At 36.9% G+C, this 26,238-nt stretch overlaps 2 protein-coding genes across 9 annotated transcripts in view; one reads left to right on the top strand and one right to left on the bottom strand.

Moving 5' to 3' along the window:
* Positions 1 to 5,115, top strand: part of MADD (MAP kinase activating death domain) — a 55,613-nt gene extending 50,498 nt beyond the window's left edge. For all 7 annotated transcript variants that reach the window (XM_065754888.1, XM_065754889.1, XM_065754891.1 and 4 more), the window contains 2 exons: positions 1,737 to 1,783; positions 3,593 to 5,115. In XM_065754888.1, the coding sequence (XP_065610960.1) occupies positions 1,737 to 1,783; positions 3,593 to 3,700 (155 nt within the window). In that variant the 3' untranslated portion in view covers positions 3,701 to 5,115. The remainder of the gene's footprint in view (positions 1 to 1,736; positions 1,784 to 3,592) is intronic.
* Positions 5,116 to 15,103: 9,988 nt separating this feature from the next.
* The window catches only part of MYBPC3 (myosin binding protein C3), a 48,791-nt gene continuing 37,656 nt past the window's right edge, over positions 15,104 to 26,238 (bottom strand). For both annotated transcript variants that reach the window (XM_065754918.1, XM_065754917.1), the window contains 8 exons: positions 25,627 to 25,761; positions 24,339 to 24,506; positions 22,941 to 23,029; positions 20,068 to 20,263; positions 18,532 to 18,671; positions 17,722 to 17,881; positions 17,060 to 17,196; positions 15,104 to 15,316 (listed from right to left, as the gene is read on the bottom strand). In XM_065754918.1, coding sequence (XP_065610990.1) covers positions 15,104 to 15,316; positions 17,060 to 17,196; positions 17,722 to 17,881; positions 18,532 to 18,671; positions 20,068 to 20,263; positions 22,941 to 23,029; positions 24,339 to 24,506; positions 25,627 to 25,761 — 1,238 coding nt within the window. The remainder of the gene's footprint in view (positions 15,317 to 17,059; positions 17,197 to 17,721; positions 17,882 to 18,531; positions 18,672 to 20,067; positions 20,264 to 22,940; positions 23,030 to 24,338; positions 24,507 to 25,626; positions 25,762 to 26,238) is intronic.

The raw sequence follows: 26,238 nt of genomic DNA on the forward strand, positions 1-26,238 counted from the left end.
CTATTTGGCTGTGCAACAGCCTCACTCCCACCTTTACCCCCTGGTGACATGGAGTTAATTTGGAACATCTGGTGCCAACGGGTAAGGTAGCTTGGATGCACACCTCCTTCTCTTCCCAACACTGGTATTGCTGGGGCAGTGTAGCCTGGGTGTGCACTTCCCTCGTTTTTCAGTTGCTAATGTAACAGTCATCTCTTCAAGAGCACAATTGTAATATCAACCAGAAATACTGCATTAATTTTTAAAATCAATTTCTGAACTTTTCAGTATTTTTTTTCCAGGAATGACAATACCACGACTTACTAGAATTTGGTGGGCACTAGTTTGTTTCTGGAGTATTTTCTCAAACCCAGTCTGCACTGCCTAGTTTTGGCTCTTTAGAGCGTGATCTGTCTCCCTCTCCAATGTTTAGATGTATCATATCATAAGTTGATAATACAGCATCTGCATGGATAGGTTTTGTTGTGGACTTTTCCTAGTTACTCATACTGAATTCATCTGCCTCTCTTTTTTGTTGCTAGTATTATGTGTAATGAAATACTTACCCTTCCCCTGTGAACCTGAAACAAACCTACCGTTTGGTTTTGAATAATTTCTATCCTGCTGCTAAATAATTTTTTTTGTTGTGATACAGAAATTCCATGGCAAATTTCAGCTATTCTGGAAGGGAAGTATTCAAAGTTGGTCTTGTTATTACACATTTTAAAATTACCATTTGTATGTTCTTAGTGTTGGTTTTGTTCTCTCCTGGTGATTTTCCATGGTATCTGTTCACAACAATATCTGTAGACCAAGTGTGAGGTCAAATGCACAGTTTGGATGCAATACATGCTGATGGGATGGTTACAGCTTGCTTTTTTATGTATTCCACAATGAAAGAAGAAGGCAAATTATCTTTAGCTCTCTTATGGTCTTCCTTTCTGTTAGTTTGAGGCAGTGCAAAGGAGCAACATGAAATTTTCAGGATAATTTTTAGTCAGTGCACTAATCCTATTTTTGTGTAAAGTCTTCTGGAAATCAAATTGAGCCTGATATTCTAAGAATACACATAATTGAAATCTGTATTTGATTTTAAGACTATTTGTTCAAAAGCAAAGAACATTGACAATGTCAAGTTAAAAATGAGCGTGCATGTTCTGGCCAGAAAAAGTGGAATATTTTTAGACTTTCTCAAAATGTGGCACAATCTTTCTGCTTACAGAAATTTTCTCCTTAATATCCTTTTTGATTTTTTTTTCTGTGTTTCACTAGCTTACTACCAGAGTGTCCAACAGTTCATATGAGATTTGCTACTCAGCAAAAAAGGATTCAAACATCTAGAGAATAATATCTTTGAGAATCAAGTAATTAAAAATTCCTATGGAATTGTTGCTTTATGTTTTATTATAGTAGACATTAAGTGCATTTTGTCATTAATTTTGCTGCCTGGCAGGAATAACTACTATTAGAAAAGCTAGGGTCTCTAAGAACCATCAAATATCTATTGTGGTTTCCCAAACATAGGCAACATTTTTGCCAGCTTGAGTAATTGATTACGAGTATTGTCGAGGACATGTGTAATGTAAATGAAGATAAGGAAAAGTACCTAGAAGTGAGGGATATTGAGGAGCCCTGTTCCTGCACCTGCTGTCTGTGTGCATCCCTTTCCTTTCCTATGGGAACATTGTGCTGTTTCTTTCCCTTTTTCCTCTCGTTTTTTGAACTCTTTGTTTTGTCTCTTGCCCGTCCGGTTTTAGTTCCTGAAACTAAAGAAGTGGTGAGCCACAAGTACAAGACGCCAATGGTGAGTCAACTGTGATGCCTTCTGGTAGTTCTTTAGAGGACTTACCTTTACATTTTCATGTGGTGAAAAGAATTGCATTGGGATTGCAGGATTTGCAGCACTAACACTGCAGCGGAACGCAAGCTGCTCTTTTGTTGTCTTCCCTTAATTAAAACCCTCATGAAACTTGGTGATTCTTGTTTCTATGTAACTAGGAGAACTTATGGGTTATGCAGAAAGAGTGGTCTCTTTCATTAAATAGATCAAGCCAAACCTTCACAAAACTTCAATAAATGTGCTATTGAAAGTATTACACTGAAGACAGTACAGAGCACAGTCCTTAATCCACAGAGCAGGCGGAAAGGGAAACAAATTCCTGGTCTCAAAATGATTGTTAGCTGAGTTCACAAAAAGTTCTCACCTCATCTTGAAGGTGAGCAGTGAAATACAAGAAAATGGTCTAAGTACTGATTCCTACTATGTAGGTGAGATATTGCTGTGTTTTTGAGTTCAGTTCTGTATAAAATTTTTGAATACAGACAATTGATACTTAGCACTTTTACATGTATTTCAGTATTCAGGCTTATATATACTTATCAGGAGAAAATAGCTGCCAGTTATTATCATCATAAATGAAATTTTTCAGTTATTTTCTCTGTAGTACAGTTGCATACATGTGATAATTGCATGGAAACTGACAGTACTCCAGAAAGAGGGAGAAGAGTAGCTTGATGCCAGAAGTGTTTTAGAAGTAGCATTCCTAGAATACATGCAATTGAAGAAGCAAATAGCTGTATCTTTTAACAACCAGCTTAATGAAAATGAATGATAATTTACAGAAGCATTTTAGCTTGTCTTGTAATACGACAAAACATGTCATATTTGGGCAGTGCTATTAGAAATGTGGTTGGAGTTTGTGGTTGTCCTGTTGGAGCCAGGAGTTGGCCCCTTTCAGCTGGGGATGTTCTCTATGATTATGCACACTACCTTCACAAAGACAGTAAATATAAGCATCTGTACAGAACAAGAACTTTGAATATCACTGGAATAGCCACTATTAGAACTAGATTGTATACTGAATTTGTATTAACTTCACTGAACTGTGTTGCCAGTCACATGTTAAACAAAGATTTTCTGCTAAGTAGTAGTAGACGTAATCATTTAAAAACGTTATTTGTAAATCTGCTAATGGCATGTGTAAGTCTGCACTAAGGTAGTGACAAAATTGCTTTATTGCATTCATATGAAATGTGCACTGTTAAGTGTTGTTTATACACATATATAGATGGATATGATTTAAAATATTAAAATATTCAGTTATTATTCACATATTTTAAAAATGGAGCTTTTATTAGCCATGAATTCACTAACTTTGTTTAGCAAATAAGGATTACCAGACCTTGTCGTTCTGACCATAAAATGATCACAGCTGTGAATAAGGAAGAATCCTACTATCTCACTGAGTCAAGGAATAGTATCAGAAGTTTAATTTTTCCATCTTTTTAGGTAGCATTATCAAGTCCTTCCTAAAGAAAATATATGAATTTTTTTTTTCTAAAGTACTGTCTAACTTATCCTTAGTGTGCTGTCCTTAAAAAATATGAGAAAGCATACTATCAAGCAACTAATGATTTTATCCCAAAGGTTTTTTGTTATATGGCTCATGTTCTCTATTGCAGTTAGAAAGTAGTTTAGGATGCTTCTACAAACAAAATCTGGAAGCCAGAGTGGTCATTCCATTGAAGAAAGGCATGCTAGAAGATATGCAGTGCACTTTGTAAAATGCTAAATCATCTGAATTTTGTTATCTCCTTTTCAAATTTCTTGTAGGCTCATGAGATCTGCTACTCCGTGCTGTGTCTGTTCTCTTATGTGGCTGCCATTCGTGGAAAAGAGGCAGAAAACAAAAGCAAACCACCTCGACCAGTTTCCAGTTGATCGTGATATTGGGAAATACCTATCCTTTGGCACACTGACATGCAGTATTTCCATTTTTACTGCAGTTACTGGAGCTCACTTTCCCGTCTTCTATAGAACTTGGTTATTTATGTATGACCCTGCAAGTCTTTCCTTATAGAAAAATCTAAGACCTCATTGCTCAGTCTCCTTCTGAATTCACCCTTAGTGGAGTGTTTGTATGAGCTGTTCATTGGACAGTTTTAAGCATCAGCATCCAGCTCTGGATGGCCTACTCTGGCCATTCCTTGAAATCTTTTTTTTTTTTCTTTTTTTTTAAGATGACTAATGTAGCTTCAGTTCAGTTGTTTTTTGTTTCCAGTGGTACTTGTTCCAGACTTACACTTTACAACTGCAGACATCTGCTTTCTGGTTCTCTTGTGTGCAGCGGAAGCAGTCCGGTCCTGCATGTTGTTTAAATGTAATGGTTTTTATTGCTTTCCTTCTGTGTTAACTTTTACCCACCAACATGGAGTTCTTGATATATAGTTATTCAAGCCCTTTTGGTAAAGATGATCAATTTAGCTTCAATAGTCTTAAAATATCATGTGACAATTGCAATTTGATTGTTAAATTGGTCTGTCTGAGGAGATGACTGCTTCTGAAGTGGAAAAAGAGAGGATATGAATATACCATGAAAAACCCTGACGTCTCATAAATTGTATGGATTTTAGATGGGATGGGAGTTTGGATAATGGTTGTAGTGCATGAGTAGTGTAGCTCATAGTTAATTGCAGAAAATGAGAAAGGAAATGTAAAACTTGGAAACGTTATTGGCAGAAGCACTTGTCAAACCAGTGTAATTCTGGATTTGTAACTATAGCAACATATAGAACGTGCTCAGAAGCTCGAAGGATTATTCTGTCTCCAAAATCAAGCTATTGCTTTTTTTCAGTTTCTACTTTTGTATATCAAGGAATCTCTCAAATAATGTGTTAATTTGTAATCGAACTCCCTCGGTTAATACTATCCATCGTGTTCCTTATTTTAAGTAGACTGAATATGAATGTTTTTTGCATCCTGTTTCTGTTATTGAACTCTACTGTACTTGTCTGGAAAGCTCTTAGGATGCTGGAAGGTGAGACTGTTTAGAGAAAAGTAATACTTGTGAAATACCTGGAAAAAATGCTCTTGATGCAAACCGATGTGATATATTTTTTGACATAGGATTCTGAGTAAATGAACCTGGAAATAACCCCATTTAGGCTTGGTCAGGGATCTACAATTTTGAATGGAGTACACTAGTAATGAGTGAGGAAAATATGTAAATATTATAGTACAACATCTATTTATAGAAACTGTACAGGTGTCTGAGTGTGAAAATAAAATGTCATTCAACCAGTGGCTTGTTTTCATCCTGTGCTTTACCTTTTCTGTTCATGCATCTAACTCTGGAATTAGTTGTTATGTACAGAGAACAAGATAATGGGTAATTGCATTTCTTTCCAGATGAAAAATTGAAACTTCTATTTTTGTTAATGTTTTCTTCCATTATAACATCCATATAATGTATATTTTTTAAAAAGTGAAAGGTGTGAATGAGCAAAATGCACATCTGATTTATTTTTTGTGCACATGCGAATAGAAGAAGCGACATAAGATTTTTCATCTTAGTCATAATATGAAAGCAAAACTGAAATGAACAGTCCCTAAACTTAGCGTGTTTTGTATTTTATTTTCTTTATTTTGAGACTGTAAGCTTTCTGACAGCAATACTGAAATCTGTACAAATGTAGTATTCTTGATATTATTGTATTAAAAGTGGAATTCCGTCAGTGGAGACTGAAATATCTTGAGACTACATAGGTGTTCCACTTAGTGCAATGCTTGTCCCATTTTGGTATACTATTAATTTTTAAATTATAAATATTTATGTTAGGAGGCTTATTAACGTACTCAGATCACTTATCTTGAAATTATGAAGGATGATTAAGGTTTTAAGTAGTAATTAAAGGCACAGCATCATTTGTCACCCACAGCTCCCTCTTTTTCTTAGTGTTTTTGCAGTGGTGTTTTTGTGTGGTTGATTTTGAAGAACAAAGTTTTAGTGCTGTACGGTACAGGCTGCTGAGATCTTCAGTCCCAAGTAAGTCACTAAATAGCCTTACAATAAAAATGCTCCCCTGTTCCTTTCCACAGAATGTTTGTTAAAGAACAGTTCTGACAAAGTAGTTATTTGCAGATGTTGCTCTTCCAGAACAACTAAGAACCAGTAACGGACTCTGCAGATGGACTGGCACAGAGGTTCTGCTCCAAATGTGGTTTCAAAACTGAAGAAATTCTTGAAATGTACAAAATCTTTCTTGTACTTGGCGACCTATGAACCTATGTGTACTTGTACTTGGCAGGTGTTCTGGTAAATGTGAGAATGTAGCACGATAATCTGAGAGAAGGGCTGTGTTTCTGCTACTAAATACTCAGTGCCATTCTCAGAAGATCAAATACAGATCCGGAGATCAGATTTAAAATTGATCTAAGAGAATAAGTCTCTGAGAACAAGGTGTTCTATCCTTTCCACTTAGCTTCATCACTCCTAAGTGTTGAAAGGTATGTAAACTTTGGAGGGAAAAAATGACAGCAATTTGCATGAGTTTTGACATGTCCTACTTCTTTTGATCTTTAGATAAGAATTCCCTAGCAGTAACGAGAACCTTCCAAAATCAAATGGAAGACTAATCGAAAATAATTTGTGATAACAAATAGTGTAAGAATACTTGTAGAACAATATAGCTAATCCTACCAGTCTTACCACAAGGAGGAGCCAGGGTCTTAGTGTTAAATTATTGTAAGATAAAACCTTTTATTTATTTATTTATTTATTAACGCTTGTGGTATTTCCAAGGCACATAGACAGATAGTGAATCCAGTAAGCAAAGTTTTGGTGAAAGACAGCATCTTCTAGCTCCGAAAGATGTGGAAATTAGGATTAAGAAGCAGCCTCTTTAAGCAATGGATCTTGCCAAATAGGGCAAAGCCAAAGAGCTTTTTTCTTCCAGAATTCACAATTCAGCCAGTTTTGCTTCTTGCAAGGACAATACATTTCCAAACAACTGAGTGGTGTTACTTTGCTTCTTGTTGCTGCAATGGCTTTTTGTACAGTTCTACTTTGTAGCTCTCTTTTAAGATGTTCAGAGTCAGCAATATCTTGGTGTTCCTGCAGCTGTTTCCGGTATGGCTCTTCAATAAAACAGTAGAAAAAAACATGCCAATTCTTTAAACAATATGGATATATGTCCCCTCTTTCCAGCTCTGTGAAGGTTTAAAGCTTCATGTTGGTGACTGGAGTTTGAGTGCAGGTGACTACAGCAGAGGACTTCTTTCAGGCAGATTCTGTGCTCAGGTACACTAAGATCAGCTCAACAGTTATGCCAAGGTTAATACAATTGTGGCTGAATTTCTGTTTAGGTGTGCTTAGTATAATCTTAATTTCAAAGTTAACTTTCTGTTTATATGTGTACAAAGCATTTGGGACATAGCAGCAGTTCCAGCACTGACTAATTTTGTTTTAAAATATCAGTCCTACAGAGAAAGAACCATATTTGCAGCAGCCAAAGGCAAACAGTGCTGCTTCTATTTACAACAGTTACTATAGTGATAAACATGGTTTAGGAACCTACATAGAAATAGAAATCCCCTTCTTCCAAAATAGATATACACAAAAAGGAACAAACAGTGGCAGAAAAAAAAACACCATGTAAAACTTTAAACAGTTGTTTCCTTCAAGTAGATGAAAATTTCCATTCCTTTTCTTCCACTTTTTTTTTTTTTTTTTGCCTTTTCAGTGTCCCTCAGTAACACCATTGAAAGCACCTGTCTTTGGTCTCAACATACTGGATGGTGAGCGGTGTCTCTCCTTTTACTTCCAGTTTCCCTGCTTGGATTCCTTACCATTTCCCTACACTTTGTTGGCCTAGACTCGACCAGCCAGTCTCAGTTCTGTACCAGCTTCTCATCAGATGTCTCTCAGTTTCCCTTAGCATTATTCATAGGTTCTTATCTCTCCAACCATCGTTGTGTAAATCATATTTCAGCTTCTGCCCAAGCAGTCCAGGCTGTACTCTTCGCCAATCTCTTGCTCACCTGGCTTCTACCCAATTTCCAGTCAATCTTTTTCCTCTCTCTACCTCTTAGCAAGCTCTGTCACCCTCTTTCATCTTCTTTAATCCCTCAGCCTCTTATTTCTTTTGCACTTTAATTAAAACTATTTTGGGTGGAATGCTAAAGAGCGCCATTGAGGGAACAGAAAAAAATACCCAGTATTAGTTCTGCTGGTCGGTGCTGGCTCCCAGCAACATCTCTTCCTTACTCTCCTTGTTGGAAACAGTTCAACCATTTCATCTGACATTAGAAAATGTGTCTAAAACAGGCTTGTAACCTAAAAAAAAGGTCTAAATTGTTAGCATTTTTCTGTACTGAAGGGGGAGAGAGAAAAATACAATGCATTCTAAACATGTAGTAGTTAATCCCTCACTTCTGTAAGCAGGGCTAACAAGTAGAAATGATGAAAATCTACTATACTTGCAACCTAACTGGAGGCTACGTTACTTTCATCCACATCCTCAGTTCATGTATTTGAGTCCCACTATCTAAATGTGTCAGCAAAACAGTGAAAATCATGTGATATTCCTAATAACTTGTTTTACAAACCATAACAAATATAAACTCAGGTGATTTTCCATGGCAAAGAAAAAAGAGGCCATACCACCTTTTTTTTCTTCTTCAAAGTTTTATTCCATCATCAGCAGGTTATTCTGTATGTAAGCCTCTTTGAAATGTGGTCATAGCTAGTTGGATAGTTATCTGTGGTTTTAGGGTTTCTTGTCAACGCTTCTGACTGTCACAGAAAGCAAGTGTTTGTTTTTCTATTTCAGGACCTCATGAATGAAGTTTTTATCTGTTTCTTTCAAACTTTCACCAGTTCAACCTGTTCTAAGATGCTTAAGCAGACTGCTATATGGACCCTCTCAAAGACATAGGAGGGATATCTCAGTGGCAGCTTTTGTTGCCCTAATATAGAGGTTAGTGTTTGGGAAGCACTTGAAAGGTATCAGTGGGCTATTTTTAATCTCAGCAGACTGTTCCTGATAAAATTATTTGTAAGGAGACAGGAATGGCTTTATTTCTAAACATGCTCTGAGAGACGATAGTGCCAAACTTCTGAACGCATGTAAGGATTTTAATTTAAAGACATTCTGTGATAAAGGAAATATAAATGACTTCTATACTTTCCCAGAACACCTTTTTCCTTGTTGATCTCACTTGAGTGACCATTGAAAGATTAAGTTAAGGAGGAATTGCCTTTGATTTGTTATTTTCTTATCTTTGTATATCCATTCTACTCAGTCTTCTAAGGAACAGCTAGCACAAGAATACTTTCTAAGAAAGAATTATTCCTGCAGGTGAAGTATACAGAGGCTGTCTTAGAAATCTACCTTAACCTGCATAGAAAAGCTTTGTTTCAGTAGTGTGGGAAATTCCTGACCTCTCACTGTCAGCGAGTCAAGTTCAATTTTTATATATCGTTTGCTATAATAAGTTTTGACAAATTTGAAAAAGTCGCTAAAAATTTCTGTTGCCTTTTGTGGAAGAGCAGCATAAAATACCAATCAATCAGGCTGGCAGCAGTCTCGTGGGTTTTCTTTTTAATTGATTGGAAACAAAAGTGCCCAGGTGCTAATGGGCTGACTGCTGCTCTTCCCCCTGCCAGGTGCTTCTAATGAACGTGTATCTCCCCTGGGAATAGAAGGATGAAATCATGCTGCTTAAGGCACTGTGCCATTTTGAGTGTTCTGATGGGATGGAATCGGTCAATCTTTACATTAATGCTATTCGCTCAAATTGCACCGAGGTTTCTGCAAACCTGTCAGCAGGTGCTCAGACCAAGAGGAGCTTCCTAGAAACTTCCTTTCGAATTGATTTAAAACAGTTGTGCGAAGGGAAAATGTGAAAAGTCAGGTCCGTCTGTGCAGCGGCTCGTGCTCGTGCAAAATGGCCAAAGCCGCGCTGCCTCCCGACGCAAAGTAACGGCGGGGCCATATTCCCGCGGCACGCGGCGCTGCTGGGCGGGAAGCGCTGAGGTGATGCTCGGGGGCTCAACCACTGCACCTCCGCTACTCAGAGGTCGGGCGCTGGCATCGAAGGAGAACGGATAAATAAATAAATAAAATAAGCATGCGCATCCCCGCGGAGCTCAGTTTTGTACCTTTTAAATGCGATCCGGGTCGTGCTTTGTAACACCAGAGAAATTAGTAAGACAGTAGTTAGTGTCGGCATCCAAGAGCCTTTCCTTCGTCCCTGACAGGTTCACTGCGTTTTTCTGGTGCACTTGAAGGAGAGATTATTTTGTTAGGTGTGGTACACCTTGGCTTTTGATTTTTAGGTTTTTTTTTCCTCCTGGATTTCCTATTCTATTGTTTCCTCTTATTCTCTTTTCTTTTTTCCTTTTTATTGTATTATTTTTTCAACTCTTGTTTTTTTAATTGTATTTACAAAGTGCTGTTCAGCCATTAACTCCTTTTGCTTTTATTTTTTCTCTTGCAGAATAATGATGAAGGTTCACACTGTGAGGCAAACTCAAGTAGCTAAAGAAAATGAAGACTGCTGGTAAGGTTTGCTTGCCTTTAGCAGTTCAATTCTGTGATTTCTTTAGGAGGATTATTGAGCAAAATTTCTCTTTGCTAGGTTCAAACAGATCCTTATCAGATTTAAATGCAACATTTAGATTGCAGTGGTCAGTAAATTTATTTTATTAAATTGTCTGGCCTTTGTTAATGCTTTCACAGTTGATCTTACCTTGCCTTTGTAAAAAAAGAAAATAATAATAGTAATATTAATAGCACTTCATAACTGCGGCATACAAATGCTTGCTACAACATTTGGGAACCATAAGCCTGCCTGATTTTGTAGCAGAGTAGATCCCACACAGGAAAAGGTAAGTTAAAAACCATTATTTGTCAAATTGGTTTTCAGGCATGTTGGGGTGGCTGAGATGTTTTATTGTCCTTAGGCAGCTATGTTTGGGAGAAGCTATTAGTTTTAATTAAATAGGGATGAACATAATGTATGGATTAATTAACAATCAGTTAACTGTATGGTCAAGGTCACCATCCGAAATGGCAAAGGTAAATTGTGATACTAAATTATTGGAAAACAGCAGTAAACACATGTAAATTTCTAAGTATCTTTCTAGAACTTGTATTTGAAAGTTCTGATCTTGTGGAAGCAGCTTGCCTTGTTTCCTCTCTTCAGCATGTGAGCTGTGCTTTGCCTTTTGAATTTAGGATTCGTGTTTTCAGAAAGTTACTGGAGTGTGCTTTTTTTTAAATTTTGTTGTAACTTCAGCTTTGCATTTATGTGTATGTATCTATATACGTGGTGGAATTTTGGACTTGAAGACCATTTGAGTAACATTTCATGAAAAAGATGATTGTTTAACATTTAATACTGTGTACTTCTTTTCACAGCTGATTGGGGAAATACACATTCACTTCTGGAAGTTCTGCTCTTCCCAGAAATACTTTGCTTGTGTTGAGTAACTAAAAATCAAATGGAAAATGCCGTTTTCTTAGTTACTTTTGGTTTATTTTTGTACTCTTTCAGTACTGTACCCTATTACAGCGTGAAATCTGTTCTCTTCATGGAACACCGTTCTGATAGTAGAATATATTTGTTATAGCACCTGTTTCTCTTTGGGATAAACTGTCCTTTGTAATTCAAGCTCCTGCAATTCAGTCTCTGCTTTTCCATAGCTATTGTCCCACAGATGCTGGGTTGATTCTGTAAATCCACCTGGCATTCTAGCAGTAAGTAATAAAATTATGTGTAATGTAGAACATCTCTGACTTCTACACATTACACGTGCCTTTCTTTTAAAATAATAGTGTTGCTTGGAAGAAGAAAGAACAAAACAGTGTAAGCTTATTTGCGTGTTTTCCCTCGCTTTGATTTGTTTAGTAATGGCAGTGTATTGCAGACAAATGTTGATGCTGGTGTTCAAGGTCGGTCCTTGTTCTGATACTGTAATAAAATAACCAAAGTACACAACTCATTACATAAGTGTTTTAATTATGAAGATACAATTGCTTGTTTAGTGCAACTAACGTGCTGTGTCAGACACACTTTACCTTCCCAACTGACATGTTGGAGGTAGGGGAGTTGTGTTTAGTTCTTTCTGTCGATTCTTTCAAAGCACAGTGTTTCCTGGATTAAATTCATTTTCCTGCTTTCTCTTCTATTGTGATTTTATGAAAAAATACTTTCCAGCCAGAATCCAGTGCAGGTCAAGAAATCCCCAACCCTCAAATCCTATTCAAACTACTAGGTGAGAAACCAAAAATGCTACAATTTCCCTTGATGAGACGTAATTATCTCCAAGAATATACATACCATTCATAGACTTTCAAAAGCCTCCAGTGATATTGGATGACAGTAAATTTACTGCATTTATTACAGCTTTTTGTTTTGGTATTTTAAAGTGCAAATAATATTTCTTTGAGCCTTTCATTGTTTCATATGATGCATGTAGATGAAGGTGATGTCTGTGACTGACTGCAGAAACATCTAATACCTGAAAGTCTACGTGGGTGTCTTTTCAAAAAGTAGGTAAACAGTAATGAGTAATTAAGAAATAAATCACTTTCTATGTGAAACAGAGCAGTACCCTAATCCATAGATTCTCAAACAGTGTGTTTCAGACGTGCTTCTACAAATACATGCTCAAGAGTGTGGGATTGGGTATTTCAAGCCTTGGCAGTAAAAGCATAAGGGCTGGAGGTTACTTTCTGCTGTGCAGACATCAATATAATGAAGGGTGACTCAATAGTAAAAATGATTTGTTTGTATGAGTGCTGCTCCAAAAGTAATGCTTCCTATTTTATGATATCCCATGACACTGGGGAAGTTTGGCAGTAAGGGTTGAACCTTCCCACCAGTATTCCATTATGTGCTGTTGCCATGTGGCAGATGGCAGCAGAGGGGTAGCCTGATAAAATGGCGTCTGACGTGGAAGCGTGTACGAAGCGTAGGTGTGCCATTGAATTCCTTCATGCAGAGAGAATGGTGGCCATTGACATTCATCACTGCTTGCCAAACAGTTATGGAGACCAAGCGGTTGATGCGAGCACAGTGAGGTGGTGGGTGGTGCATTTCAGCAGTGGCATCGGTGACAGTAGGTCATCTCTTCTGATGTGGATTGTTCTGAGCGCGGCATGCAGGCTCTTGTTTGTCTCTGGTGAAAACGCTTAGCTAATGGTTGTGGCTATGTTGAAAAACAGTGTTCTGTAGCTGCAATTTTTTTTCTGTCCAATAATGTTGTTGTGCTCTTGTGTCTGTTGTAGTTTCCATTGAAATAAATAGGAGGCATTACTTTTAGAGCAGCCTATGTTTTAAATGACTTTTAACATGAGCAGGACCCCTAAGTGTAAGTGAAATTATCCTTCATTAGTTTCTTCATTTTTCATCTCTTCAAATTCCATCCAAGACTGAGACAGAAAATGGGGAGAGATATTTAGTGTCAATATATTAACAGACTGTATATTACAGCAGTTTCATTTTTGAAATGTCTAAAATGTACATTACGTTTCTAGATGCAGCATAATTTTAACAACATTTGGTTAAATTAATGCACACAAATTATTGATGACCGTTTTCTTCTTGTTAAATTGCAAATGGTCTCATAGAGGAGGGGCTTGTAGTGAATTAAGGGAAAAATCAACAAAGTACTCCATTAGTCTTATAGGTTTCTACACTGTGCACAGTGTAGTGAAAGTTGGGACCTGTGAAATGTTGACTAAGAAAACCCAAACTGTCTTGCAAGACTGTGATCACATGATAATTACAAATCAGAACATGCATATACCCCCAGATTTCCCAAATTCCATTGCACGTAACATAAATAAAGATTGTTTAATCTCGTATATAACCAAGTACCCATTGTTCCTTTATCCTACTGAATTATTTTGAATCATACCTTTGTTTGTGAAATAATTGAGATTCAGAGTCTTACTGAGGTACTGGAAAGTGGAGAAAAAAGAAAGATATTATTAGGAAGCTAATTTTAAATTGCGACCTGTTGCTGAAGCAGAAATATGGAATCTTTGTCATAGTAGTTTTTATCTGTGGTAGTTTTAAGGAGATATTAATGTTCCTAAAGCAGACTTCAAATGATGTTGAAAGTAAGTTCTGAGCCTTTTCCACAGTATACACTGAATGTATGTGATGTAACTGTTGAACAGACTGTAGCGTGTGCAGCACTTTCATTAAGACACATACATCAGCTAGACTTCTCAGAGTTCTTAAACTGAGTTCAGCACTGCTGCATTGCTGTCTTCCAGGACTCACGTGAGCACTGCAGACCCTTCACCACAGGGTGTGCGAGTTTACATCCCTAACTCTGCCCTGAGTGAAAGACTAAGCTGTTTAAAAATATATATAGGAAGATGTAGAAGGAAATAGCTATTGGCTTGCTGTGCTGGAGGCAGTTCTCTACCAATTTCTGTTAATACAGGTCTCTTTGGCGGCTTGTTCTGATGAGCATTCAGAGTGGTGCTATGTGGGTTCATATTGTCAAACAGGCACGTTATTGGTGGCTTTGCTGAAAATACTTAGTTGATATTCCTTACTGTGGTACTAAACAAATTCTCAATGTCTGCCTTGAAATTGTTTTCAGCACGTCTTATACTACTGTTACATATATCTAGCAGCTCATAACTTTGGAGTCATAGCGTGGAATTTCAAATATTCATTGCAGAATATAGCTCACTGAATTAAAACATTTGCAACACAATATTTGTTGATAAACTAGTTCCTGTGCTCTCTACTTTAGAAACACCAACTCAGAAATGTTATGTAACTTAAGCCCTGTGTTGCCTAGCAAGTAATTTAAATATATTGTAACAGTTTAGCCCAAAAAAACGCCATATTGCTTTTGTATGTAATTAACAAATGTAAATTAAATTAGATGATGCTTGATAATTGTAGTGGAAATGCTAAGTCAGGGCCTGAATTGCTGATTGAGCACCTGCTGGGAAGGCATGGCCAACCCAGGGGAGCTCAGCTGCATGCAATGTACCTGAGTGATTGGAAGGGGTGGAGACAGGATCCATGCCTTCCCAGACCTCATTTAAGGGTTGACAGTGGAGGCAAAAGGATCTTGTTCAGATCTCTGCCTACCAGAAGTCTTTTGAAGGTAAGCAGCTTCTTTCGTTTATTTCTTTGCCCACAGCTGTTGTGTTTGAGCATAACCTCGTTTGCTGCAGGCTAAGACTTTGCTACTATGATGTCATTGCTTCACTTTTCTTCCTCTTACAGTGTTACTGTAATGTGTGTGTGTGTTTTGTTTTTTTTTAAGGTACCTGTTATTGTTGGTTTTTCACTGCAAGGTTAATGTTATCTGTAATATGAAATCTGATTACCTCTGACGTCCAGTCTGCACTCTATTTCAGCTTCACCACACTCATTAACAGCTTTACAGGTGTAAAAGCCACCATCAAAAGGTGTGGGTTTCCGAATTTCCAAGGTCAACACACCCTGTTTACTGAACATGCGGTATTTGGCATCCCCAGACAGATCCACTTTGTTTTTGTACCAGAATATCTTTGGCTGAGAAACACAAAAGAATAATTTTTTAAAAAGAAGGCAGAAAAGAAAACTCACTGCTGATCTGACAGCATCAGTTTAGCAGTCAAAAGTATGCACTGTGAGGGCTGTGTAACATTAATTGTTTTTCAGGAAGCCTCTCCTCGTTCCGAGTACAAACTCATGAAGCTAATAATTCAAGTGTTAAGAATTTTCTCTAACTTTCAAATATAATGTAGAACACGTAGTTTTGTACCACAAATTAGTGCAATTTCCTAACAGTCCTGCACTGGCTACAAATCTGTTTCTTCAGGGGTTATTTCATTGTGCGTGTGAAAATATATTTCATTGCTTTAGGTACTTTACAAAAGTTAATTAAACTGCACGGATTATCAGAGCAGAATTACAGAACGTGGCCAATATAGGATGATTTGTTTGGAGCTGGGAAAATATTTTTCCAGATCATTTAACACATCTTTAGCAATTTTAGTATTCAAAGTCACATTCCTGCTCAACTGGTTGGCTTTGTAGAATTCAAGTCCTTGTGTTTTGATTCCAGTGTCTTTTATAAGTGAAAATTAAAAAATGAGAAATGTACGTAGGGCAAACTGTTCTCACTAGTTTGTGTAGTGAAGAAATAGACTTTAAAGTACTTGATAACTTCCTATTTTTTGGAGTGGGAAATCTCGTATTGGCATCAGCTACTCTGAAAAATTCCTGTTGCTGTGTTTTATATTAGGTATAGAGAGAGTTTTTTTGGTTTGGTTAATTTGGGCAATGCAAGTTCAGAAATGTATGTGGAAAGGCTGCTTCTAGAGTATGAGGCATGCTGAAGGAGGCAGAGTTTGTCTTTTAGGCTGATGTGAAAGGAGGAGCTAGCAGGCACGTTTAAGAGCCTCAGTCTAATGTATTGAACAGCTGTAAAATTGGAAGTGCTAAAATGTTACACAGTGAAGTAATATAGAAATTTAAAAGGGTCAAATCCTTAGGAGGGAGTATCACTGCTAACACTATGATTACCTCATTAATGTAGCCTGAGGCAGCTAGTGGGGAATGGATTTTGACTGCTCTTGTTTCTTCTATGCTGTTGTTTTTTTGTGGCTGCTTATGTGACTGTGCTTCCTGAGTTAATTTAAACAACCATGATCTTACATGATTTGCTTTATAGCACCAAATCTTTGTGCTAACCAGAGAAATGGAGAGGAGGTGTAAATTAGCAGCCAGAAGAGGGAAAGAAAGGGGTACTGCATTTTTTATTTAAATTTATGACGAGATTGTGTCATGATGTGGTCAATTCCTTCACTGTAGTCAAAAAGTCTATTTCCCATTTTTGAGAAAACTTAAATTATCTCCTAACTGATACTGTTTTTACTTCTTGTTCCTGTTTCCAGCAGAAAAATGCATCTTTTTGTTCTCTCTGAAGTGACTTCAACAAATATATTTAGAGTAAGAAAATATTCTTGTGAGATTTAAAACAAAAGCAAAACCTTTCAAATGGCAAGATTAGCTTAAGCTTCTAGCCTTTCTTTGCCCATTCCTCTGTCTCCCTTGCTGTATTGCCTACCTACATGTTTACTCCATTCTACCTGTGTTGCCCTTCGTAGATTACTGTGTGTACAACTGCACAAACATTATCTCTATGTGGTAATAATTCATGGATGCATATTTTTCCTTAATATGGTTATTTTAATTATACTGAACTGGCATGAATTCCAAGGCAGCATCTTGGCTTGTGACTATGTCAATGACAATTGATAAATTTTGTACCTTAGGGATTCCTCTCACAGCACAGCTGAGCGTTGTGTTGTATCCTGCAATCACAGACCGATTTACTAAAGGGTGAGTGAATTTAGGAGGTTCAGAGAAGTCATGTTCTTTGTAACTAGGCGGCTTGTAAGTGGTGCCTGCAATTCAAAGGAACAAAACAGTAATAACTGTTTTCAGTTCTGGTGAGTTGTGCACAACCTAACTGCTGTATTATTTTACCTGTGTGACATTAATGATGTTGACATTAGCCATGTAGCAAATTTTAATATTCAGTTTACTTGAAAACAATACTTTAGTAGAAAGATTCTCACAATAATTGTATTTTCTACTTATGTTAAAAATGTGACAACCATATCTACAATGTTCATCACAGAAATCTTCAATTTTTAACCCTAGAATATAATGTAACCCCATGCTTGTATTATTTTCTGAGAGCAGTGTAGTTTAGAAAATGTCTGATTAAGTATTTTTGAATAAACGTGCAGTTTTACAGAGGTTGACCTAGATAAAGGCTGTTGATCCAAAATGCATTACAAGTGCTAGTTACTAAGTAATGAAAATACTTCTGGTGGTCTGTCTAGTAGTATGTTTTTCATTTGCAAATGTATTATTTCTGGTATTTAGCAGCATTTGTAATGTTTGCTTTTAATAGTAAATGTTACCTGTTTTTTGGATATAGGCAGGATTTTTGGTAGTTGCAGCAGTTTCACTCAATCCACACAAATTTTCACTGAAGACTCGAAAAAAATACTCATTTCCCATAATCAGGTCTGACACTACACAGTTTGTACGACGATAGTGGTCATAAACAGTATACCATTCCTGAAACAAGACTGCACTATTTAGAAAGATGCTCGTAAGAGGTCAGACATGGATGATACAGAGAGGTCATTTTTACTACAAGGAAAAGACAGGTGTTTAACAGTAGCTTGGGAAATGAATGTCTATGTTCTTTACTGTGAAGATCAGCTGATCTGCTCTCTTGTATTTTCTGGCTGACGTAGTAATTGTATGAATATTTGCACCTTGGAAAAACTACAACAGCAACAACAAAACCTTCTTTACATTGTATCCCCACTTATATCTGGGAGTCAGATGAGAACTCGTCTATTTGATGAGGTCTTTCTTGAGAGAGGCATTTCTCAGTCTTACTGACAAAGCCGTTTGTCCCAGTTTGTTCCTTAAGATGCCTAGCAGCTGAGTTCCTCCCTCCCCTTCAGATTATCTCTATATTTGTCAAAAATGTAAGTCAAAACTCCTTCACAGTGTGTGTCCAGTCACTGCCTATGCAACTCTCTTTTTCACTTAGTATTCTATTATTAGATGTTCATCTGTCTTTGACCTGCCATAGGACACCTTAGGCATACAACTGAGGGTCATCAGTTTAGCTCTTTTCATTAAGTGTCTGTGTTCCCAAGCAAGTAGTTGTTTAAGTTCCTTAGAAATGTAAGGACTTCAGTGCAGCTTCTTACCATTGTCTTTTTGTCTGCTTTCTGGACTGTGTAGCCCGAGATCTGTGCATTGCCATCATCTTGTGGAGGTGTCCACTCCAGGGCAACGTTAAATCCCCAGACATCTGCCAGCTTTATATTCTGAGGAGGACCAGGCTTATCTGCAGTGGAGACATGGAAAAAAACCTTAGCTTCTGCTTCAAGAGCTCAAAGTACTGTAATTTCCTCCCATGCAGAATAAAAATAGAGCTTGATAGTGATCTGTGATTGTTCCCCATCAGTGCACTTCATTTATGTGAGGTTGAAACTGTAAACAGGGAAGTTGGGAAATTTTCAAATGCCCTTTTAATTCTTTTCTGGGATGCCTAGAGCCTACTGAAACATATAGGCATCACAATAAATATTGATAAGATAAACTCTTCCTTAAAATTGAGTAAGAATTCTGTGATGTTTGGATGAGTGTGATTGTTTTCTTAACTACTGTTTTGTTATGTGCTTTTTAAATTCAGTACAGTTTGCCAGTCATTTAGTTACAGTGAGAGTAACAATAGCAACCTGCCTTCCTGATCACTAAGGAAAACCAACCATTTGGGACTGGGCAACTTGTTTGTGATGTTTGATGGGAAAATATATTTTGGATAGCATTAAAAAGGAACAGGACTACAGTTCATTTGAAGAAACAAAACTGCAAGCCTCGTGTCTTGCCCAACTTTGAAATGATGTTTTCTGAGCCATCACAGCCAGATGAATGGCCTTAAAATCCTTAGATGTCACCAACTGGTGTTTCAGAGTTGGTCATAATGTTTAGGGGCAATGAGCAGATGTCCTTTTTGAAAGAGAATACTCTGCTACTGTTAACTACAAATTGTAGTTAATTTACAGTACAAGGTAACCTAATGAGGAATGGCAGAATGGCTGTGCAGGGTAGCCTTTTCCCTGTGTAGTGGAAATGATAAGTCACAACTTTGAAATGGTGATAGTCAACCTGGTGGGAAGGCAGGGCCAACCTGGGGGAGCTCAAATGCATGCGATGTACCTGAGTGACTGGAGACCAGATCCACCCCTTCCCAGACTTCATTTATGTTATCTGAGAGGAGAGGGACTAAAGAATCACGAGCAGTGTGGAAATGGTAAATAAATGATTATTCATCATCCTTCTGATTAGGAAACAGTATGGATGTCAAACAAGGGTCTTGGAAGAGGAACTCAAACTGAACCAAATAAATGGTTGTGCATGCATTTTAAATTGTGAAATTCCTTAAAAAAGAATGTTTGGATTCTGAAGCTTGATCAAGATTCAAAAATTAACTGGACAAAATGTAAGAAAATATCTCTAATTGGACACACAGGTAATCCCTCTCATTCGGGAAGTCTAAAAGTCATCCCAACCTGGGAAAATTCTGAAAAACAAAGTGACATGCTACTCCTACTCTGTGCTTTGTATTGGTCATCTGCCATCAGCCATTGGTAGAAAATGGATTTTCTAACCGACTGTGGTAGCTGCGTCTCTGGATTGCTTTGTGATGTGTTTTGGTTTTGATGTTGTCAGGTTCTTACCTATGATTTGAATTGTTATTGTAACGGCATCAGTCATATTTTCTATTTGAAGAGTGACTTCATATGCTCCTGAGTGATGAAGTTCTGCCTTTCTAATGAAAAGGATTGTGTCTGTGTTGCTGTTCCGAATTCCCACATCTTTGGAGTCTAGAATTTGACCGTCTTTCATCCAACTTATTTTGGGTCTAGGTTTACCCTGAAGAGAAAAAATAATTTTTTTAGACTATAATAGGTTTTTATTTTCCCTTTTTTGGTTTATCTTCTTTTTTAAATAGTGCTCTGTAAGTCTAGAAACCGTAACTTAATATTCAAAGCTGCAAGAGTAGAGTTTCTAAATCCTTTCCAGAAAAAAAGAAAAATGCTTGTGCTGGTCTTGTACTGTTTTCCAGGCACCTGTGAAGCCAACAGTTGATCAGTCTAACCTCTATTATTGTTAAGTAATAGAAAATTTTAATGGATGAGGAGTTTATTAGCTGTTCCTATCCTCCCACTTCCTTAAAGCATTATTTTATTTGCCTTTATTTTGGGTTTGCCTACTTGCTCTTAAAGTCTATATATTGAATTTTTCAGAAACATTAGAAAAAAAGAATGCTTTTATAGTAGGCAAGCAAATATCTGTCAGAAATTACACTTAAAAGGCTTCTAAACAACCTAAACGTCATTTCTCTGATTTTTATATCATTTGATGTTGTATCATAATTGATATTACATCAGGGTTAATGATAAACCTTGAATGAGCAGTGATTTTGGATTTTCCTTTTTCCACAGTTGGTAACTTGTTTTCATAATATTTTCTGTCAAGGAATATAGTCACATTGGGCCTGTAGCTCTGAGATATTAGATATAAGGTTATTTTGTTGAGTTCTAGTATACCTTCACCTTGTCTGTTTTCTTAGAGCACTCTTACAAAATACTAATAGGGAAAGGGATGGCTTCTCTCCTTCAGCTGGAGGCTGTAGTAGAAATTCCTGAACAAGGCAAAGAAAAAGTCTGTGTATTTTTTTTTTCCTTGAAATACCTGATTGTTTGTGAACCTGTCAAGTCGTTTATTGTAGGGTAAATTTTAGAGTAAGTTTCTACTTGTACAGAAGAAAGAAGCTTTTCTTTAATGTTTTGTCTGTTTGAATTTCTGATTTGTCAAGACAAATACTTTGCTATTTTTTTTTGACTGATTACAAGATTGGGTAGTTTCTTGATGAAGCTGAACACAGAAGCTGTCCTTAAATACCTTGATTAAAAATGGTTACAAGAAATTGTAAGATGTGGATTCCTTTTTCACTGCAAGATTAGAAGAGAGATCTCAACTATAAATTAAGCTTTTCAACGCCTGCTGTTCTAGTGTGGTTGATCAGCTGATTTTGCTGTAGATCTTCTCAGTGGTAATTGAAGATTACAAGTGTTCACAGTGTTGGTTTTCATATAGCCTTGTATTTATAGGCTGTGAAAAACATAAACAGATAGAAAGCACGTTCCTAATACTTATCTCAGAGGGTTGTGTTTCTGTAATGTGTTATAGGTAATCTGAGATTGAACAGTGAATGACAAAGGAGATAAATAGCACACCAGGGGGAGTAGCTTTGCAGGGGGCCTACACGTAGGGAAGAACAAATCTAAGTGCTTTTACATATTTGTGTTCGCATATACAGGATTGACAAGGAGAATACTGAGTCATACTGTGAGTCTTACACTCTAGTAACATGTAATACACCTTCAGTCATTTGCCCGTGTAGCTGAGTTTAATATAAGTATATACTAACTCTCCTTTCAGCAAAAATCCCACCTGCCTTAGGCAGGACATAGGTTAGTAATAATATCGTACTTGTGTTTTCTTCTGTATGTTTTTATCAAAAGTTTTTATTAGAATTGTGATGAGAATTTAGCTCAGCATACCTTGGCAAAATATTTGATAGAAATCCAGTGCTAAGTGACTATGGAGTAGCCACAGAATTCAGGCAGTTTTCACAGAGTTGCAGAAAAATTAAAAATTTATAAATTATACTTTGGCTAGATAATATCCTATCCTGTGTTCCATGTCTCGTGGTCTCATAACTTATTATCTTTGTAATTTGAAGGTTACAATTATATCTATTTTGAGATTTTTTTCCTCAGTAAAAAAAAAAACAACAAGAAATAAAACTTATTTTAAAATAGAAATTGCAGAATGTTATTTTGGCAGTGGACTAGAAATCTCTGAGATTAGTACAGTTGTGTTAAAACTGATGGCAGAGTAAATACAGGTAGCTCAGTGTCCTCAGTGAGGAGAAAGTTAGGGAAGACTTTGAGGTTATCCATTTTGTTGGCAACAGCTGAATGATAAGTTAAGTGAAGCTCTGGATTAGTTGCAGTGTGTACCTGCACTGGCCCAGGGAGCTGAGGACATACCAGCTAGGGTTACTAGGGAAGGAGGGAAAAGAACTGCCATACTTGAGGAGTGTTGGGATGAGCCTGTCCTGAGCAAAAGGGTTATTAGGCTAGGAAAACAGTGATATAGAAGACATAAGGCCCCTTAAGCAGAGAGTCTGATAAACAGTATGGGGCAGCTTGTCAATTCTGGGCATCCAAACAGCAAAATTATCAGTTTGTTTTTTGTAAGTTTAACCAGACTTGCATAACTGGAAAGAAGAGTGGTTAACAGGGAATGGGCTCTACAATTACAGTAGTTAACTTTTCTTGTCCAAGAGGAAGGATTATGAAAAACAAACAACGTAAACTATAACTTTAAAAACAAATAAAGAAAACAAAAAACCCTATTTATATCAAAGTGATTTTTTTAAATACTGCTCAAGAAATGGAGCAGTGGGAACTTAGATAAGGGAAACTACTTTAATTAAGTCATGGTAAATACCTGTGAGAAGATAAAGAACAGTACATACCTGAAAAGGTATCATTATATTGATTGTCTCACCCACTTTCTTCACCAAAGTCTGTCTGAGATGGCGTGGCAGCCAGATTTTGGGACGCTCTGCAGTTAAGCAATAGCATGTTAAATACGAAGCTTTTGAGTATTTGAAATATTACTAATGGAACAAATAAGGCAAAACACTTAAGAGGGAAGGGCTCTGATACTTGTAAGCATTAGAAAATGCTGCAGACTGTTTTTACAGTTGCAGAGAAGGTAATTCTCCCAGCATTTTCACATGTATTTGGCTACAAGATACAAATTTAGTAGGAAATCTGTTATGTATTTACAACAGTACCGGCTGTGTTGGTGGCAGGACTTGAGACAGTGTTGTTTTCAGAGTGCCAGATTTGGGTGACTTCTCTTCAATGTGAACTTTGTGTGGACTTCATTTCTTTGGAGAACTTAGCAGAATTGACAGAACAAAGGGTAGGTTGGATTGAAAATTAATCATTGTCTAAATTATGTGTGTTGCTTTGTTGTTACTACAGCTTCTTGTAAACTGCTGTTTGGAGATGTTTATGGACTTAAAAAGTAGAGTAATCAGTGAATTGCCTTTATGTCTCTATGGTAATTCAGTTACAATATTTTGAGTTGGAAGGTGTGGGATAACATAGTGGCACTTCCTTTTCACTAACTGAAGAAGGTCTGCAGTGCATGCTCTTTCTTCCAGTCCTTGCTTTCTATGTACTCCCTGTGTCCCTTGTTCTTTCCTCAGTTATTTTTAGAAGAATATATTAGCGCACAGTTGGAGTACCTGTCATCGTGTCCATTTAGTTCTGAGCTGTGTTGCACCTCTCTTTTGCACTGAGTCATTTTATGGTTAGTGAGACTTTGGCAGATGCTTTGTGTGAGTGAAGGCTGAAGAATCCACTATTAGCAGCTCTTGATATCTTTTGGACTCCAGTCAAATGACTTATAATCCTCTAGTACTGGGTGATAAACATGGTGTTAATTAATAACGTAGATCAGTCAAGTTCAGATAACTACTTTCATTTGGAGAGATGTCTTGCATCAGTAAATGTGTCCATTTTGCAGTAATATCACAGCTTTCCCAGCATGGGGCCAAATATTAAAAACTGGCCCCTGAACTGCAGACAGTGACATTATCTGAGGTGAAAGTACATATTTTGGAAGTTTGATTTTTGTTTTAACAGTTACACTTTACGGAATAGAAGCACTGAACAGGATGGTGATGTTCTCAGGATCAGAAGATCTTTAGCTCACAGACAAACTGAAATAATTGTTTTTTTATGTTATTCTTAGAAGACAGCACAGCCTTGTCAGTCCCAGAATTTTACTGTGTTGTGTACAGTTAGAATTTTGACCATAGAAAATAGCTGAGTGAGATTTATTCACTCTAAATACTCACGCATGATTTCTTGAATAGTAATGGGCTCTTTGATTATTGCTGCTCCACTTTCACCAGCCAAGTTTATAGCCTTTATACGGAAATGAAGTTTGTCACCTGTGACCAGATCTTTAATCAGTGCAGATGTACGTTCAGTTAGACCAGGAAGAGCTGGAATCCATTCTGTAGCTGCAAGTAAACGATTTTTATATTGTGATAGTTTATTAATATTCCAAACTGACACCTTGTCTACAATTGAAAGAATATTTCCATTGAGGTAATGTGAATTTAACTTACTATACCATGCTTAGAATGGAATAAACTGAACTGGAACAGAAGTCTTGATCTAAAGTACGGGAATCAACTTTGGGTAGTTTCTTCAGCATTCTGATTCAATTAACGTAGGGCTGTGGGTTTCTTAAATTTATTTTCTTAGCAGAAGATGGGGAGGAGAGCATTTTGGAAGTATTTTTAGCTAGAAAGTGAATCCTCAATTTCAGTTTTTTTCCTGAAGTTTATCTTCTGTGGGTGTCCAAAGCATGTAGAGTATTCTTCTCATTTGATGTTGTAAAACAAATTTTGTACGGCCTACTAAGTTTCTCTAATGTCATAGAATTACTACCGATAAAATTACACTTCTATGATGATGACTTAAGGATTCTGGTGATTTCATGATGGTATCTCATTAAAGGCTAGAAATGAGTTTTTGGATGAATTATATCCTGAAAAAAAACCCTAGCTTAGCTTATGTGACATTTGAGTTTACTGTCAGAGGAAATTCCATGACTGAAATAATTACAAATTTGCTAGTTGATTTTTTTTAATATGATCATTATACTGTAGCATCACGGTACAGTACATTGAATGTTGTAGATATGATAGTCATATTTTTTATCAGACCGTGGTTTATATATTTTTTTTTATTAAAGTATTACATGAGGTAACAGTTTGCATGCAAACTATACTTTTTTTTTTAACAGTTACGGCATTATATTGGTTTTAGAGAAAGCACAATCTGCGAGCACTACAGAAGTGTGATTATAGAACAACACTGGTATTCTTTTTAGTACTTGCCTGTATCAACGTTTATGATGATTGTGATTATGAAGATATGGTTGATGTGACTATCATGGTTTTAGTGTCATGTCGGGTAAATCCTAGTGATGGATGACAAGGATGTTAGTAACAGATTAGAGTCCAAATTTAGTCATACTGGATACAGTTACTGTAATATTGCAGTAGAAACAATTGCAACTGTAGTATTTTAATAATATTCAGTCATCACTGGCTAGTAGTTGTGCTTACTTACATCCATCTTTGCAGTATTCCACTATATAGCCATCTAATCCCCCTGCTCCAATCCGTTCAGGGGGTCTCCATTTCAAGGAAACAGTGGTGTCAGAGACATCCTCCACTGTGAAGTGTGTTGGTTCACTTGGAGGAGCTGTAATGCAAATATTTAGAAGTAAATTCTGAGAAACAGCAATATAACTGTCAGAAGTCAAAGGCTGTAGAAGTTATGATTAGTGTCTGAAGTATATACCACAGTCTGCTTTATTAAACAATTCTAGCTGAAGCTCAGTTGTAAAATGCAACTACTAATACTTTAATAAAAGGTGGCATGAGTTTCCTGTAATGGGGAATGAAACAAAAAGGTTAAGATCGTAGTTCTTTTTCGCATGTGCTCCTGTGAAAGTAAAACAAAACAAAATCAAAAATTGTAAGCACTTCAGTCAAATAACCAGCAGAAGTCTCTAGCAATGTTTGGAAATCCAAATGCATACAATTTGTATGCTGTACGTACTTTCTGATTGTAGTTACACAAAATTCATCATGGGCTAAATTTGATGGAACTTGTTTTGAGTGAAAGGTGAAAACATGACCAAAAGTTTTGACTACACGTTTACTGAAACACTAGTTC

The sequence above is a fragment of the Cyrtonyx montezumae genome, unplaced genomic scaffold (assembly GCF_038088225.1).
Source record: "Cyrtonyx montezumae isolate F1298 unplaced genomic scaffold, pur_monq_1.0 scaffold_10, whole genome shotgun sequence".
NCBI lineage: Eukaryota > Metazoa > Chordata > Aves > Galliformes > Odontophoridae > Cyrtonyx > Cyrtonyx montezumae.